Raw genomic sequence first — 17,586 nt, forward strand, 5'->3', positions numbered from 1 at the left:
AATCTACTCTATATAGCTTCTACCCTGTCTGGTGGTAACCAGTGCATTCCCGTGGTTTGTTCTCCTGACACTCCTCAATGTACTTTATGGAGCTTCTACTCTGTCCGGTAGTAAACAGGACATTCTTGCAGTTTCTTCCTCTGATGCTACTCAATGTACTCTGTTGAGCTCCTTCTCTGTCCGGTGGTGACCAATGTATTCCTGTGGTTTTTTCCTCTGTCCCAAGCTGAGGGGGTGGGTCCAAGGATGAGGACTTCTGTTCGAGTTGAATTTCAGACAACTGCTGCTCATTCAAGCTGCGACGTCTTTCATTCCTTCTTGGAAGCTGATGGTTTCGGGGTACTTCGTGAGGGAGAGGATGAGTTGTCCGTGTAGTGTACAATGCTGAGTCCATGCGGTCTGACGATGGCGATGAGGGGGGCCATGTAGATGTTGAAGAGTGTGGGACTGAGTGACGAACCTTGTGGTTCTCGGCAGTTGATCTCTGTGGGTTCGGTGAGGAAAAACCGGAGTCTGATCCACTGGGTGCTGCCAATGAGGAAGTAGCGGAGCCAGTCGAGGGCGGTTCTCTGTATTCCGGAGCCGTGGAGTCTGGCTGCGAAAGTGCGATGAAAGACGGTGTTGAAGGCTACAGAGAGGTGGAGTAGGATGAGGGCTGCAGTGTGGCCTTGGTCGGGGAGCGTGCAGATGTCATCTGTGGCAGCAAGGAGGGCGGTCTCGGTGCTGTGGTTGCTGCGGAATCCAGATTGGGAGGGGTCAAGGATGTGGTTCTGTTCGATGAAGTTTGTCAGCTGAGCGTTGGTGATCTTCTCATTGACTTTGGCAGTGAAATGAAGGAGAGGTTTGGGTCGGTAGTTTTTCAGGTCCGTCGGGTCTGCGGAGGGTTTCTTGAGGAGGAGCTTGACTTCTACACACTTCCAGACCGGGGAAAGTGCCAGATTCGAAGGAGGCGTTGATGGTCCATCGTAGCTTGGGCGCTATGGCGGAAGCGGCTCTGTGGAAGATGGGCAGTGGTCTGTTGGGGCTCCTGAGTGAGTCCTTTTCATGGTTGTGGTGGTATCTTCGTTAGTGATGATGGGCCGGCTGTCGTTGAAGGAGGAAAGGGTGGTTTCTGGAGTCTGCTCGCTGAAGTTGTCTTATAGGGCCTTGATTTTCAGGTGGAAATAGGAGCCGTGCTTGTTGCAGAGGTTCTGGGAGGCGGTGACATTCATGACTTTGCTGGGGTTTGGTGAATTGTTGGATGATGTTGAAGCGTTCCTTAGAGTTGCTGGAATTTGTGATGATTTTGTTCCAGATGAAATACTTCTTTGTGGATCTTATGCATTGGTGGTATTCTGCCATGGCTTTCTTGTAGGTGGTGAGGTCTTCCGTGGTTTTGCTGTTTCTCCATCATTTTTCGAGACGTCTGCAGGAGCGTCTGGCTTCTTGGAGGATGATGGTGAACCAGGTGGCCTTCAGCAGGGGTCTGTCGGTGGTGCGGGGGAGTGTGAGCTTGTCCACGCAGTTGGTGATCCAGCAGTGTAGTTCCTTGGCTGCAGAGTTGGCGTCGGTCGAGGTAGGGGGCAGGTCGAGAATGTGGGTGAAGTTGAAGTGCTCCTCTGTGACCTTGCTCCAGTTCCTTTGCAGAGGGCGAGGAGTGGGTTTGAGAGCTAGGGCTGTGTTGAAAGAGAAGTGTATGCAGTGGTGGTCCGTGAAGAGGGGCTTTGTGGTGTGGCTGATGCGGATGTTGTTCCCACCTACCAAGATGGGTTCGAGGGTGTGTTCGGTCTTGTGGGTAGGGGTGTTGCCAAGCTGTTTCAGTCAGATGTTGGCTAGGTTGTCCAGGAGGATGGTGGAGCTGGGGTCGTTGAGGTTGTCGAGGTGGAACTTCAGGTCTCCGATGAGTATGCAGTGCATGGAGGTTATGGTGTGCAATGAAGACAGCAATTGTAGCGGCAAATGAAGCGCAACGTCCAGGGAGGCAAGGGTGCAGTGAAGAGTGGTTCTAGGGCTGGTCTGGACCTGAAAGTTAAGGTGTTTACTGGTGGTGGAAGAGTCGTTTGTGGTGGAGGTGGAGAGTCAGAGGGAGCTCTTGTGTGCATTGGTGAGTCCTCCTCCTGAGTGGTTGGGGCTGTCCTTTCTCTGGATCTTGTAGCTATCGGGAATGGCGGTGGCGATGTCGGGGGTGGAGAAGGCATCGGTCCAGGTTCCCATGAAGAAGGCGACATCAGGTGAAAGGGTGTCGAGGAGGTCCCAGATCTCTACGGCATGTCTGTGTAGGGAGGGCACATTGAGGAGGATGCACTTTAGGGCTCCGGTGGTGTTGGCTTCTGGCGTGGGGGTGCAGGCTGTGGTGGTGCGGAGGGTGGTTACGGTTCGTCAGCAGTAGCAGCAGGAGAACTGGCCAAGGGTGGTGTTTGGTGTGGACAGCTGGCAGTTGTTGTTCCTTCTGTGGTTGAGTGCGAGGAGGGAAGCTGAGTCGTAGTGGTGGGTGGTCGTAGAGCCTGGGTCCCTGGTGCTGGTAGCGGTTGGATCAGTGGAGCTGCAGGGGGAGAGAGCAGGTCTCTGGCCAGGAGTTCAGAGGTCTTACGAAATGCTGATTGTCTGTAGTGTCCTCAGGACTGCAGTGTACTCTATAGAGCTTCTAGTCTGTCTGGTAGTAACCCGTACATTCCTGTGGTTTGTTCCTCTGCCACTCCCCAATGCACTCATAAGAGTAATAATGTGTATAAAAAAAAGAAAAATGTATGAAAGGTCAGAAAGTACCTCACATAAGCGTCACCAAAGGATCTGCTGGTAGGTACTCACCAGCTTGCTCACGTTTTTCATCATCGGGGACTTTCTTGACCATGAAGAAGATAAATCCAGTGTTTAATATATAATAAAGAGTGAAGAAAAAGAAAGGTATGTGAAAAATTGCATAAGAAGTGCTAGTTTCAAGCTATACCCTGTGGTACGAGAGAGAATAACCACGTTCTCCAAACTAAAAAGGAGTTAAGACTCACATGCCCATGCTCCAATTTGTAGTAATTGTTGTGAGCGCACTTAAGATTAAAAACAAACAGCATGTTTCAGACCACTTTAGGTTAAGCCAACATGTTTCATTGCCAAAAATACTTTACAGCAATTTCATCAGGGCTCAGGCCAATCTTCACCTCACTGGACTTCCAAACTAAGCCAAGGGAGACTGATAAACAAAAGAACAGACAAATGGTACCAACCAGTCAGGACATCTTTCAAAAAGCCAATTGGCTTACTGATGCGAAAGGTAACATATATAGCATGAGAGTCATAATATATTCACCAGGTGGTTGCCCTCAAAATTCATACCGGCATCCCACCTTCTAGGGACTGCCGTCTGTAAACCTGTGGTTATATGCACATAAGTATCTTACTAGTTACATCCTCAAGTAAAATCCTCAAGTAAAAAGGGTTAAAATCTGCACTTAAATACTAAGCATGGGCTGTAAATTCGTTCCGCTCGCGGAATTTGCGGATTTTCCGCGATTTCGCGATCCACGAATCTCGCGAAATTGCGGTAAAATCCGCGAATCGGCGGGGACGAATTTTCAGCCAAACACGTACAGGGTTAGAGCAGCAGGTGCAAAAGTTGAAGCAAATTTTTTGTAACCTTTTACAAAAGGGTTACAAAGAAATTAACTTCAACTTGGGCACCTGCTGCTGTAAGCCTGTAAGTGCTTCCTGCCTACTTGCAACTATTCTCTGACCCTACTCTGACCCTTTAAGCAGGGTCAGAGAATTGTTACAAGTAGGCAATGAGGTGCCTGTCACGAAAATTAAACCTCAACATGAAGCACTGACAGATATAAAAACAAGCATTTGCAATGCAATAGGTCTTGCATTAGGAAAGTTTGAGCTATTGGTCTTGTAAATTACAATTTTTTTTATTTATGTGTTGGTTTTGAAAATAGCTAAATGAATAGCTTTGTCATTTACAATGCCAATAGTTATAACTTTCGCAAATGTGACACCTATAGCATTTGTAATGCAACATGTTTTGTATTTACGTGACTTAGCTGTATTGATATTACAAATTACAATGGCTTTTAATTTTTTTAAAGAATTAATACTTAAATAAAAGTGATTTTAATTTATAATGGCAATAGCTTAAACTTTTGTAAATAACTTTTGTGAAGATTATGTTCAGTGTATTTTATTGTGACGAAAATCCAAGAACAGAAGTGAAATATTAACATCTTTTTGTGACATTTGTAATAAAGTTTGTAACATTGAGAGAACATATTTGAACCAGTTGTTGTTGAATGGTTGCGCAGATTGATGCTGGGGTGGCACTGAGTGGTGCTGGGGTGGTGCTGAGTGGTGCTGTGGTGGTGCTGAGTGATAATGTGGTGGCGCTGAGTGATGCTGTGGTGGCGCTGAGTGATGCTGTGGTGGCGCTGAGTGGTGCTGTGGTGGTGGTGAGTGATAATGTGGTGGTGCTGAGTGATAATGTGGTGGTGCTGAGTGATGCTGGGGTAGCGCTGAGTGATGATGTGGTGATGCAGAGGGCAGAAAGGCACAAAAAGTAGTCTAACAAAGGGCAGATGGGCAGAAAAACAAGGGAAAAACGAGTCTAACAGAGGGCAGAAGGGCACAAAAACAGTCTAACAGAGGACAGAAGGGCAGAAAAACAAGGGAAAAACGAGTCTAACAGAGGGCAGAAGGGCACAAAAAACGAGTCTAACAGAGGGCAGAAGGGCACAAAAACAAGGGAATAACAGAGGGCAGAAGGGCACAAAAAATGAGTCTAACAGAGGGCAGAAGGGCAGAAAAACAAGGGAAAAATGAGTCTAACAGAGGGCACAAGGGCACAAAAAAGGAGTCTAACAGGGGGCAGAAGGGCAGAAAAACAAGGGGAAAACGAGTCTAACAGAGGGAAGAAGGGCACAAAAACGAGTCTAACAGGGGGCAGAATGAATCCCGCCCTGCGTGTTTGTCCACGAAGATGCCACCTTTTTGTGCAATACCTCTACTCAACTGGAGTACTTTCTACTGTCTAATCAGTAAGTGCTCCCTCATTGTATAGGGGCAGATTTACAATAACTGGCGCATCCCCAGGGATGCGCCAGTTATTGTGCGCCGCAGCTCCGCCATCCATGGTGCGCTGCATTTACAATGCGGCGCACCATGTGGCAAAAACGGCACAGATGCGTCACGCATCTGTGCCGTAAAAGCAGCGCATTGCTGGAGCTGCGTCGCGCTTGCAATGCTCTGGGGGGCCCTATCTCCCCAATGCTGCATAAAGCCTTGCGCCTGCTTCAAGCAGGCGCAGGGTTTTGATGCAGCATTGGCCTAAAAGTGACACAGTGATTTCACTCAGCCACTTTTAGGAGGCGTTCCTGCGCATGAACGCCCTCATCTACGCCGGAACGCCTCCTGATGGTGCAGGGCTTTACAACGTGACGCATCTCTCAGATGCATCACGTTGTTAATACCCAGCACCATGGCGCATCTTTTGTGCTGCCGCTGCGTCACAAAAGGTCTCGGTAGAGGGTGGCAGTGGTGAACCAGAGGGTGGCAGTGATGAACCAGAGGGTGACAGTGATGAACCAGAGGGTGGCAGGGGTGAACCAGAGGGTGACAGTGCTGAACTAGAGGGTGGCAGTGCTGAACCAGAGGGTGGCAGGGGTGAACCAGAGGGTGGCAGGGGTGAACCAGAGGGTGGCATGGGTGAACCAGAGGGTGGCAGTGGTGAACCAGAGAGTGGCAGTGGTGAACCAGAGGGTGGCAGTGATGAACCAGAGGGTGGCAGTGGTTAACCAGAGGGTGGCAGTGGTGAACCAGAGGTGCTGTGATGAACCAGAGGGTGGCAGTCGTGAACCAGAGGGTGGCAGTGGTGAACCAGAGGGTGACAGTGCTGTACTAGAGGATGGCAGGGGTGAACCAGAGGGTGCTGTGATGAACCAGAGGGTGGCAGTGGTGAACCAGAGGGTGGCAGTGGTTAACCAGAGGGTGGCAGTGGTTAACCAGAGGGTGGCAGTGGTGAACCAGAGGTGCTGTGATGAACCAGAGGGTGGCAGTCGTGAACCAGAGGGTGGCAGTGGTGAACCAGAGGGTGGCAGTGGTGAACCAGAGGGTGACAGTGCTGTACCAGAGAGTGGCAGGGGTGAACCAGAGGTGCTGTGATGAACCATAGGGTGGCAGTCGTGAACCAGAGGGTGGTAGTGGTGAACCAGAGGGTGACAGTGCTGTACCAGAGGGTGGCAGGGATGAACCAGAGGGTGCTGTGATGAACCAGAGGGTGGCAGTGGTGAACCAGAGGGTGGCAGTGGTGAACCAGAGGGTGGCAGTGGTAAACCAGAGGGTGGCAGTGCTGAACCAGAGGGTGGCAGTGCTGAACCAGAGGGTGACAGTGGTTAACCAGAGGGTGGCAGTGGTGAACCAGAGGTGCTGTGATGAACCAGAGGGTGGCAGTGGTGAACCAGAGGGTGGCAGTGGTGAACGAGAGGGTGGCAGTGCTGAACCAGAGGGTGGCAGGGGTGAACCAGAGAGTGGCAGTGCTGAACCAGAGGGTGGCAGTGGTGAACCAGAGGGTGGCAGGGGTGAACCAGAGGGTGGCAGGGGTGAACCAGAGGGTTGCAGTGGTGAACCAGAGGGTGGCAATGATGAACCAGAGGGTGGCAGTGGTGAATCAGAGGGTGCTGTGCCCATATACGACCGCATGGGTAACTTCGCCATGCAAGCGGCACGCGAACACACAAAAAGCCCCGCGAACACGCAAAAAACCCCGCAAACACACAAAAACCCCAAGATCCGCAAATTCGCACGAATTCGCGGATTTTGCAGATTGCAAATTCGATTTCGCGCGAATTCGCGGAATGCCAATTCGCAAATTTCGCCCATACTTAGTAAATACTGATATTCAGGTACGGATATTTGTATGGGCCAGTTTGTAAGTGAAGCAATGAACGCTAACAATCATTCGCTCCCCTCTGTTTGCATATTTGTATTGACCGGTTTGAAAGTCAAGCGATAAACGCTAACAAGCATCCGCTCTCCTCTATTTGCATGAGGACAGCCATGACCCATTTCCCCATAATCACCCACTCATCTTATTTTCGTTAGTGCGGAGTCAAAAAGCCAGGCTCTCTCACCGCCCTTCAAATCCGCCAACAGATTCAGCCCGTATTTATCTCTTGTGGAGTAAAACATAAAGACTCTCCCACTGCCCATTCTGTCTGCATGCACACCCATACCATGTTCAGACGAGAGTCTTGTTCTACTTCATTTCTGCGTCCCATACGGTCGCACTCTACTTCAAGAGTGTGCTCCATACCACGGGGTCTAGTTTAACACTAGCACTTCTTGTGCAATTTTTCACATATCTTTCTTTTTCTTCACTCTTTATTATATATTAAACCCTGGATTTATCTTTTTCATGGTCAAGAAAGTCACTGATGATGAAAAATATGAGCAAACTGGTGTACCTACCAGCAGCTCCCTTGGTGACGCTTACGTGATGCAGGTGTGGCGCCGTGGCCAGGGCGACTGACTCCGGAATCTGGGAATCATGGTTCGATCCCCGGCACCGGCGGCAGATTAGTCCAGCACCATGTGATTCTGGGCAATAGCTTGCTTAATCTTCCCGACGGCCCCCAGCGCCTAGAGACCCTAACGGGTGATTGTGCGCTTTACAAATGTGGATATTATTATTATATTATTCACTTTCTGACCTTTCACACATTTTTCTTTCTTTTGTACTCGTTATTAAATGGGGTACAAATGGGGTGGACTGATAAACAATAAATAAAAATAATTTTTGGGGGGACCTTTAGGACTGGACGCAACTGGCATTTATTGAAAGCCAGTGTCAGGTTGGAGATATTAGAATCCCGCCACCAGGATCCAATATAGAGTCATTAGCCTGGCTGCCTGTAGTCAGTGCATTCCAGTGAGTCCCTGCTCCTGGTCAGACCTCTGTCACTCCTAGGTAAACTCTTTTGAACATATACGCTTCCAATCAGGTGCAACAAGACATTAGTATGAAGTTCATTGTAGAGCATTCCTGACCCAGCCAAGAGCCGTGCATCAAAATCTGTCAGTTAATTATGCATTGAGTGGTCGTATAAATGCCACACTCTGTGTGCTAAACACTGGGACTAAGGTTGCTGTGCCATTGTTTGCATGCGGCAGTCATTACATCTCTTACCAATATATACTGTTCCCCACGGTCATATCATATGGCAGGGCAGATTCACACTATGTGCACATAAAGCTCAGGACTACAAGTCTAACTCGTTGTGTGCACTTATATCTCAAGCCTATAAGCCTACCACATGATTCTCCATATGAGATGAGCAATGCTGATCTTGACCCAGATTTCATTGCAAATCAGTCTGATGGTCCTGTGCACCTGGTCTAAACCCTGCTGAATCACTCTCTTTACTTTTAACTAACAGCAGACCACAATGTTGTTAATCAGTTTTTCATGTTGATTTTCTTTCCATTCTTATGATTGATCCCCGGCTCAGGGAGGACCATTCATATGGGAAGCATAGGTACTTCTCTTGCACAGGACGTTTTGCTTTATATGAACATGATGACCTCCTGCTCTTGCTAGGGAAGTGATGTATGCCTTCCAGCTCATGTGGTGCATTGGGGGCAGCTTTTGATCCTATATTTCTTTATGAGGTAACCTGTTTGAGGGACCTGTGATTCATGCAATTACCAAGTGGATTGTAGTAACTTGAGAGTCCCCTCAATAGTATACATTGGACCTCATTATCTCTTGTACATGATCTCATGGTGTCAGCTAGCCCCATTGATCTCCACTATTGAATGCTGTCTAGTGGCCACTTCACTTCTGATGCACAAGACCCTGGTAGCCTACTCGTCTCTGATTTACTACTTTTTACCTGAGTGAAATAAAGAACCCAAGAAAAACCTTGATTTGTTCCTTTGATAAAACTCTGTGATTCATTAACGGCAGTTATTGGATACCCACATAAAGGTTTCTCTTGGGCTCTTCATGTATTTCACTCTGGTACAAAAGTGAGCATCTGTAGGAAGGGTTATAGGATACCCATGTCTGTGATGCAATAACTAGAGAGACAGTATACTATATCCCATGAAAACAATATTCTCTCTCAGCTACCCGGAAATGTAACCTAATGTTTGATCCGGGACAGTTGGTGTATACCTGTAAATAGAAGGACTGCATGATTAGGAGAACTGGATTGCATGAGGTACAGGTAACTGGACCACCGGACGGCAAATCAGAGGACCACAGAGGATGCAGAGAACAGTAATATGAAAGGTACTGATGACATTACTACATCAGGTGTAGATAATAGGATCACATGGGGATTCAGACAATGCTACCACATGAGGTACAGATAACTGGACTACATGAGGTGCTGATGATAGGATCACAAGAGATTTAGATAAGGGGACCACAAGAGTTCAGGGAAAAGGGCCACAGAGTGTGCGTGAAATGGTATAAGAGGTACAGATAACAGGGCCACATGAGGTACACATAATAGGATCACAAGGGATTCAGATAATTGGGCCACACGAGTTGAAGATAACAGGACAACTTGAGGTGCAGATGAAAGGACCTCAGTGGGTGTAGAGAACAGACTCATATGTGTTGTATATAATAGGACTAGGGGTTGGTGGTAAACTCCGCTTGTAGAGTTTTACCACTCTGCTTGGTAAAAACTCCACCAACCACCGCGTGTGGGAGTTTACTTGCACCCACCCCTAGAATTTACCCTAAGCTGCATGGCCTTTTGTTGATCTTTCAACGGATGTCATTGATTGTACTTTGGGAACTTCCGGGTTAGATTACAACCAATCCCACATCTTAAACGTATTCTGGGAGTCATCTGGGGGTGGGAGGGTGCTGCTAACTGTAAACTGAATTTACCTACAATTACATATTTCCACGCTCCTTCACCAATCCTAGTGCAAGCCACAAATTCCTGTACTGCTATATGGCTGTGGAGTCATCACGTGTCTTTGTCCAACGCTTCCCTGGCTGTTAGCAGGAACCCACATGTCTGGAGTGGGCTGTGCTCGATTGTTGGTCTGTGCACCTGAGATATATATTACACTTACAGACAGGACTGCAAGAGTACATCGCAGGTCAGTCTGTAGGTTAGGTTACGCTGCTGCCATATGGCTTTCTAGAGCTGAAGTTAGGATCTTACTATTTACAGGCGCTTGGAACAAAATGTTCCTAACGAACAATGGCCGCTGTCTTCCATCGCCCTTCACCTACAAGCTGTTTGACGTTCCCAGTCAAATATGTCCATGAAACAAATCTTGGACTAATTCCGGAATAGCCCTTCCTCCATAAACCTGTCCATGGTACAGTCTCCTCACCCCTAGCCCTTTGTTTGTTGGTTGGTTCCTGGCATGTCCTGCTGTCTTGGCAGAGGTCACCTGGTACACAGAGGGGAAGCGCGGCCTGAGTGTGGAGAGCGCCCTATATGGCGGGGCTATGCTAGAAACGTTGGTCACCTCCTAGTGCAGGTGAGGACCAGGAGGGAAAGAATGAGAAGGCTGTCAAAGCCTGGTGCATGAGTGGAGGGAGTGTCAGAGACTTGGGTAAATATGGGAGCTACGGGACAGATCCAGAGGCAAGGATAAAGGGTTTTAGGAGACAAGAATTCTTCAGGGAGCTGAACCTGGGTAGGTGAGAATAACAGAAGCATCGTCCAACAGGATGGCAGAATGTAACATCTCTTCAGACAATTTTTCATTATCCATCCTTTTGATTCTCATCCTACTGAAACCACTAACGGTGCTGCTTCTGTTACACTGAGACCCCTAATACTGTCATTACCAATCTAGTGACACTACTGGGAGTGCTGTCCTGAGTACAGTCTGGTCGCTCATAGCCTTTCGTCTGACGCTAAAACATTGTAATTAATAACATCATGAGCAAAATGTCAGCAGAATATGGTGATTATTTTATGCAATCTCTGCAGTTGTGCGCTTGTTAATATTGACATCTGAAGAATTGACGTTTATAATTTCACTTGTAGATGAGTATTGTGCAATTACCGATTACTAGCTGCCAGCTACTTGGATAATAAATACACTGTAAACATAAAGTGTGATAGAAGTTAAGCACCAAACTGGCACTCCAGTAACAGAAACCATATGACCAGCCCTCATCCGCTCACATCTGTGAATATCTGATTGATAATTGTATTCCAGGGAGCCAGCGGAGAAGGAACAGCTTGAGTCACAGTGGAATAGATGTGCCTATTACTCTGTGACATCAGGTCTCCTCTTCCTCTCAACCTAGGGGATAGTCTCATAATTTCCACATCATGATGTTTTAGAGGGACATCTATGAACTAGTAAAGCATCATTTCTTAGCAAACTCAACATCAGCGTTAGCATTAGAGGTGGGCGGGACTCTGCGGAATCTCACAGAATGTTTTGTAACTCTGCGAAAGTTTATGGATTAAAACTCCACGAGTTCTGTCCACCCCTAAATAGGTCCACAATAGGTCAAGACTACAGCATCACCTCAGTACAGATAACTGGATGCCATCGAGTGCCATTGATATGATGAAATGTGGTTCAGGTACAGAGGTCCAGATATGTGAATAACAGGTTATACATACACGATCATACGCAGCAAATATAATTCCATGTTATTTTCTCCTTTCAGATTTTGGGGTGTACTCCATTGCCATGAGTGGATGTGCAACTGAAAATTTGTGTATCGCAGATCAAGATTCTAGCATTTTTGCAGGCGTGTCCGTAATGGGGAAAATTCAATGCACCAATGATGCCATCCTTCTTCAGAAGGGCTACTTCCTCCCTGTCCTTGTTGGAGTTGTTCTGCTGAAAGACTTTTTTTAATCTCCACCCGCATAAACGCAGATACCTTAAATTACTGTTGATTATTCGGAAGCACAACCTTAAAGTGAATTAGCAAGATTTACAGTGGTGGGCATAGCTAGTAATAGCCTTGCATCAGCAGTAGCGCTGAGGCCCAGGTAGGTGAGGGACACACTGCACCTCATGATGGCCATCATGTACCACCCAATCTGAGGACACTGAGACCCCTTTTACTTGCTTGCATTAGAGTCCATATCACCCATGCTATGCCAGTGAACGCTAACATCTGACGAGGGGGCTTGATCTCGGATGCCCAGAAACCTTATCCCTCAAAATGGCAAAAAATTAATTATTTTCACCTAAGCCCAGCCTCCAGGATGTAAATCATTTCCAAAAGGTTTACTTAGGTTGTATTTTTCCATATGTTAGATAGCATCTCCTCTTCCCTATATAAGCTTTTTCTTTTTTGAAATTGTGTTTCTTTTTCAGGAGGATACCACTGAATTCCTCTGTTTTGTTACGCCACCTGCCCCAGTGACGGAACACATTGTTTCTCTGGCTTCCTGCCAACATTTCTTCCTGCTACCAGCTCTACCCTTTCATTTTGTATTCTGTTTATTTCCTTGTTTTTACCCCGTACACATACTCTTGTCTTCCCCCAACACCCTCATATAGTTTGCTTCTCTGGTCTTTAATGGAACAAGAGATTGTAGTACCTTACAAGCATTGGAAAAGTCAATAGGTCTGGCTTGCACTTTGAGTTCTGACTGAAGCATTTAAACATCCTGCAAATGAGAAACAAAACACAAAAAAACGATTTTTTTGGCATACAGTGTACCTACAAATAAAGAATTTAATGTCTGATGATGAGTTTGTGTACTTTGAACATGTAAAACAGTCCCTCATGCATGGCAGTGCTAACTCTTTGTAGGTGGTGGAATGATATACTATACAACCAATAGCTTATGGTGAGAGAGTGCTACTCATCGAGGTGGAGCGAAAGCCCACTTTATATGTTTTAAATAATTGTCAAAATAGGTTGCGGCAGCTGCCCTGTCAAGCTAGACCTAAACAGTAGCAAAAGAGGTAACATAGGCTTAGAATACAGCAGTCACCCTTGCCTGGCAATTTATGTAGGGCAGTCTTTGTAAGGGCAGAATGTTTTTAATACATCAGACAAAACTCACCCACCAAAAACACAGTTTTTTTGAAAATTTCATCCACAGGTGAATTTGTGCTTAGATGAAATCTTTTGCAGGTTCATAAAGTAGCGACGTCTCGAACTTTTGCAGAACTTCATTTATGCAGTTACACTCTGCGCCCCCACAAAACTAACCATGCCAGGCTGACTTTACTGTGCTTTTTGCATGACAGCACATATCTAATACAGGCGCTCTTTTCTTGTATTGATGTTCTATTGTTTAATTTTTGCTATCAGATTGTTGATTGTTTTATACATATTACTTACTAGTGGTTTTATTACAAACATTTTCCAGTGGGAGCATAGCTGTTCAAACTTTCAGCAGCACAGTGTCTGCTCATATCATCAATACTCCTGTCTGTACCTAATACTACATATCTATTTACATACCTGATACAAGTAATCATGTTTCTTTGGCTATTTATAATCTAGATCTCAGCTTGTGAAACTCAGATGACGTTTGTTGCCTTACTTCTCACAACAATTATCAACATAATGTGTGGTGTAGTTATAATAACAGCTCTTAACAATAGATATGGCCAAATTATACTCCACTCCAATGTACTACTACAGTGTTGTGGGTTTGAAACGTGTAATATTTTATTTGCTACAATGTTAATGAATAAATGAAATCTGAGTTCAACCATGGTCTTCAAAATGTCTCTGATTTCACTGTATTTCTTTTTAAAATGCCGTTTTGCTTCCGCCACAGCAGACAACTTGTACATAGGATACAGAGCAGGTAACTGCAACAGCCAAAAAAGTAAAAATTCTCTTTCTTAATTATGAGATGTAACAACAACATGGTCAGGTCCGGCTAGTCTAGTTCCTTGCCCTTCAGTATTCTGTTCCAGGAACATCCCAGACTGTTGGGTTTGGATTCCAAGGACAAGCTGGCTTCAAGGTGGTCCCCGAAGCCTGAAAATCACCTCCTTAGGCTCTGAGGGAGTTGCATATGGAGAAGACAGCTGACAATCTTTCTTGCAGCAGGGACAGGTAAATGTGTAAATGTAAATGTGTTGGATTTGTAAAGCGCACGGCTGCACGTAAGCGTCCCGGCGCTGGAGACCGCTGGGGAACCCGTCCTGGCTTTCCCTGTGAGATGGTCCCTTCTGGGTATCTCCAAGGTGAAACCAGGCATCCCTGGTGTCTGTGGGGGGCCGTTGTAGAGATGAGGCAAGCTTAATGCCCAGAGTTGCAGAGTGTGATCCCTGGTTAGAGTAGGCGCCGAGGCGAGAATTGTCGAGTCCGCTGACCCTGGTCCACGACCCTGCCGCGTCAGGAATTGAACCCTGGTCCCGGGCTGTTCTCTGCTTCCGGGTCTGCCGCCTCTAACCAGTGAGCCACACCACTCCACTAGTGGTAGTAATTATAAACACCTTAAGTGAGCCTACACCAGGTATGTATGTGTATGTACACAGGATTTGTATTGGGTGAACCTTGCCAAAAGGCTGTGGAGCACTGTACAGGGTCAAAGGCAAATATACGGTCAGCAAATGATTTGCAAGGTAAATGTAACATGGACTGTTACTGTATCATGATGTAATGTTATTTAAAGGGGAGCGTCTTCAATACTTTCCTAAATTGGAGTAGCAATGGGTAGTCCTGATGGATAGACAAATGCTGTTCTAGATGCTGGATTCCTGGATGGAAAAAGGCTTATTTTATTCTGTAGGAAGGCTACTGGCAAACTTACTACTCTGAGAACTCTGGACGAGATGCATGTACATTTGGATTAGCGATTTCCAAATAGTGATTCCATCTGAATCATTTTTAGAAAATCGCTAAGTTCACTTTGTACAATTTATGAATCTGTAAGAGTCATATTCGCTATTTTGCAATTCCCTAATAGGGAATGACAAAATTTGCCATTCGATTTTAGGAAATCGCAAATAGGTACAGCCGCTTTTTGGGAACAGAATGATGACATCACTATGAGGAAGTGTTCAAATGCATGCCCCTTCTAATGTTTTGTAACAGAGGAAGTGAGTGCTGTTGCTGGAGTTCATCTGTGGACCTGTGTGGGAATCTTTGGCTGAAAACAACTACAATTATCCCAGGGAAGAGGCGAATAAAGATCTTTCTGCTAGATAGCAGAAGCGGAGGTTCCCAGAGGAGCGAGAGGTCCTCATCAAGGAGTGTATTGCCCATAATGAGGAGCTGTTTGTAAGACCTCTTTCACTGTGCAAGAGTGCCAAAAAACTAAAATCTGGAATGACATCTTGGAGAAAATCAATTCCCTTGGAGTGACATAACATACCATCCCAGAAATTAGGAAAATGTTTTACGACTTACGATCATAAACAAAAGAGAAGGTAGCAAGTCGCTTGGCAGAGGAATGTGGGACAGACGTGGGACCATCTCAGCAGACACCACCAACACCCATGATTGAGGCAACAATTCAGCCGGAGAGTGTTGTTGGGGTTTACAACCTAATACCTCAAATCCACCATCTAGTTTGGAAGGTAAGGTTAAATAAGATTTTCATTAAATCATGATAGTATAAGAAATACAGATCTTACATTAATGTATGTCAAAAAAATTACTTTATTCGAATTAGTATTTTAACTTGCAAATGCATTATGGGAATTGTAGTAACAATAATCATAATTTATCATATGTATAGAAACACATGGAAATTAGTTTGCTCTTAAAACATTGACATTAAACATATCCAATAATGGCGGCGTGGCCTGGATGGCGGCCCTGGCAGAAGCAAACTAAGGAGCTCTGCACCAGGCAAGTTGCATAACGAAAGTTTAAGGGGCCCCCCTGCAATTTACCCGGAGGGTCCCCTGCTCTGGATTTAATCCAGAGCGCTCAGGCCTCAGTACTGTGCTGAGGGGGCTTCCTGCAGCTCAGGCCTCCGCATCTTTGCGGATGCGGGCCTGTGTTACGCCCCTGCCACTAGTGTAACGAAACTTGAGGGCCCCCCTGCAATGTACGTGGAGGGGCCCCCTCCAGAACAATCAGGAGCACTCCGGCCAGAGTACTGTGCTGAAGGGGCCCCCCTGGAGTTGGCCCCCCCCGCACCGTGGGGGCTAGAAGGGGGGCTGTGTTACAGCACTGCTGTTGCTGCACATTTAAACTAACTCAATATAAATAAATAAATACTGCTTTGGAAGGGTCTCTTTATAGCAGAGATTTTCTTTCTAAAAAAATTTTTTTATTGATTTTTACACTTACAACATATGACAAATAACATATAATCCTCATCACATTGTCCATAATCATCAAAAACAGCGGCCAGCCAGAGAGAGACACTCTGTAGGAGAGCTCCGTGTGACCCAGCTTTTAACTTCAGCTTTGGCCCATCGGTCCCCTTCCACAGAAAAAACCCAGACACACGTCACAGGTCTGTGGAAATGAAGCTAGCTGGCAAAGTGCTCTGCTCACACACGCCCAAACGCTGCCATGGCCGCAGTTAGGTGAGTCGAGTACTCTGCCTAGTGTTGACACTTTTCTAGAAGTGTAGTTGTTTCAAATGTCTGCAAATGCCTGGACGTGATACCAAATAGAACAGAAAACAAAATCGTATTTATTCATTTGTAACATGCCATTTCTGTATTTGTGTACTTTAAGTATTAGTCATGGATCTGCTCTAGAACACATTTAAAAGTGCTTTCTATTTATACGTGTTGTTTGAAGTATGTACAGATAAAGGGAAAAATATTGTTCTGCTCTTGGTGATTTTGCTTATGTTTGTACAATATCTGTCCTGTGTTCATTTGATCTCCATAGCATATGCTTACCTGTTAGGGCGCAATAAAGTGCAATGACGCGCGGGTGTGTCTGTTAGGGCATAATAAAATGGCTGGATGCGAGACGTTTTATGATGATTCATTTACTTTATCTTCTGGGCACAAAAGCGTTTTGTATCAGTTTCATATCCTCCCATTTCAAGGGGTTTGAAGCAGTGTCAGGATATTTAAAGGCTTCTCATTGATCAGACAGGTGTAATTTCTAATATTTATCTCTTTCCATGCACTTCATTGCTTGGTTTTACTTGTGAGAAAGTGTCACACTAAGTGTCACTCATTTGGCAGTTGAGTGTCACTCATAAGTGCACTGAAACCATGCAAATGTCACACAATCTGAAAACCTGGCAGCTATGTGTATGAAGCTTTCACACACCTCCCCCATGCCTCAAAACCCCTGAACCTGTGGCCTGGCTGCAGCAATGCACAGCCCCCAAGGCAGCACCCCTATATAAGGACACTAGCCTTGTGCCCTTCAATTTCTGGTGCTTTGCAGCACTTTTAAGATCTTAGAGTTTCTGTTGCTCAAATGGGTGTAGTTTCTAATATTTACATATGTTTCCCTCGTCTTCACTGCTTGATTGTGCCTGCAATAAAGTGTCACTCATAGTCCTTGAATGTCACTCATAATTACAATGAAATTATGGAAATGTCAAACATATTCAGTCTGAAACATTTGCAGTTATGTCCATGTTATGGGAAGTGAGGTCCTTTCCAGTGTCTGCAGTCTCATGAAAGAGTCACTGCCATCCTCTTAGAATTGCTTAGAGGGTAACACAGCCACATGAACCGGGAAGAGTGTAGGGCCTTAGCCAAGTCATGACG

At 45.9% G+C, this 17,586-nt stretch overlaps 1 protein-coding gene across 1 annotated transcript in view; it reads left to right on the forward strand.

The window, feature by feature from the left end:
- LOC144770794 (phospholipase A2 inhibitor gamma subunit B-like) overlaps positions 1-12,354 on the forward strand; it is a 338,774-nt gene extending 326,420 nt beyond the window's left edge. The window contains exon 5 of the mRNA XM_078655553.1: positions 11,630-12,354. Within this exon, the coding sequence (XP_078511679.1) occupies positions 11,630-11,823 (194 nt within the window). The 3' untranslated portion in view covers positions 11,824-12,354. The remainder of the gene's footprint in view (positions 1-11,629) is intronic.
- The last annotated feature ends 5,232 nt before the right edge of the window (positions 12,355-17,586 follow it).

Source organism: Lissotriton helveticus, chromosome 7, assembly GCF_964261635.1.
Source record: "Lissotriton helveticus chromosome 7, aLisHel1.1, whole genome shotgun sequence".
Classification (NCBI taxonomy): domain Eukaryota; kingdom Metazoa; phylum Chordata; class Amphibia; order Caudata; family Salamandridae; genus Lissotriton; species Lissotriton helveticus.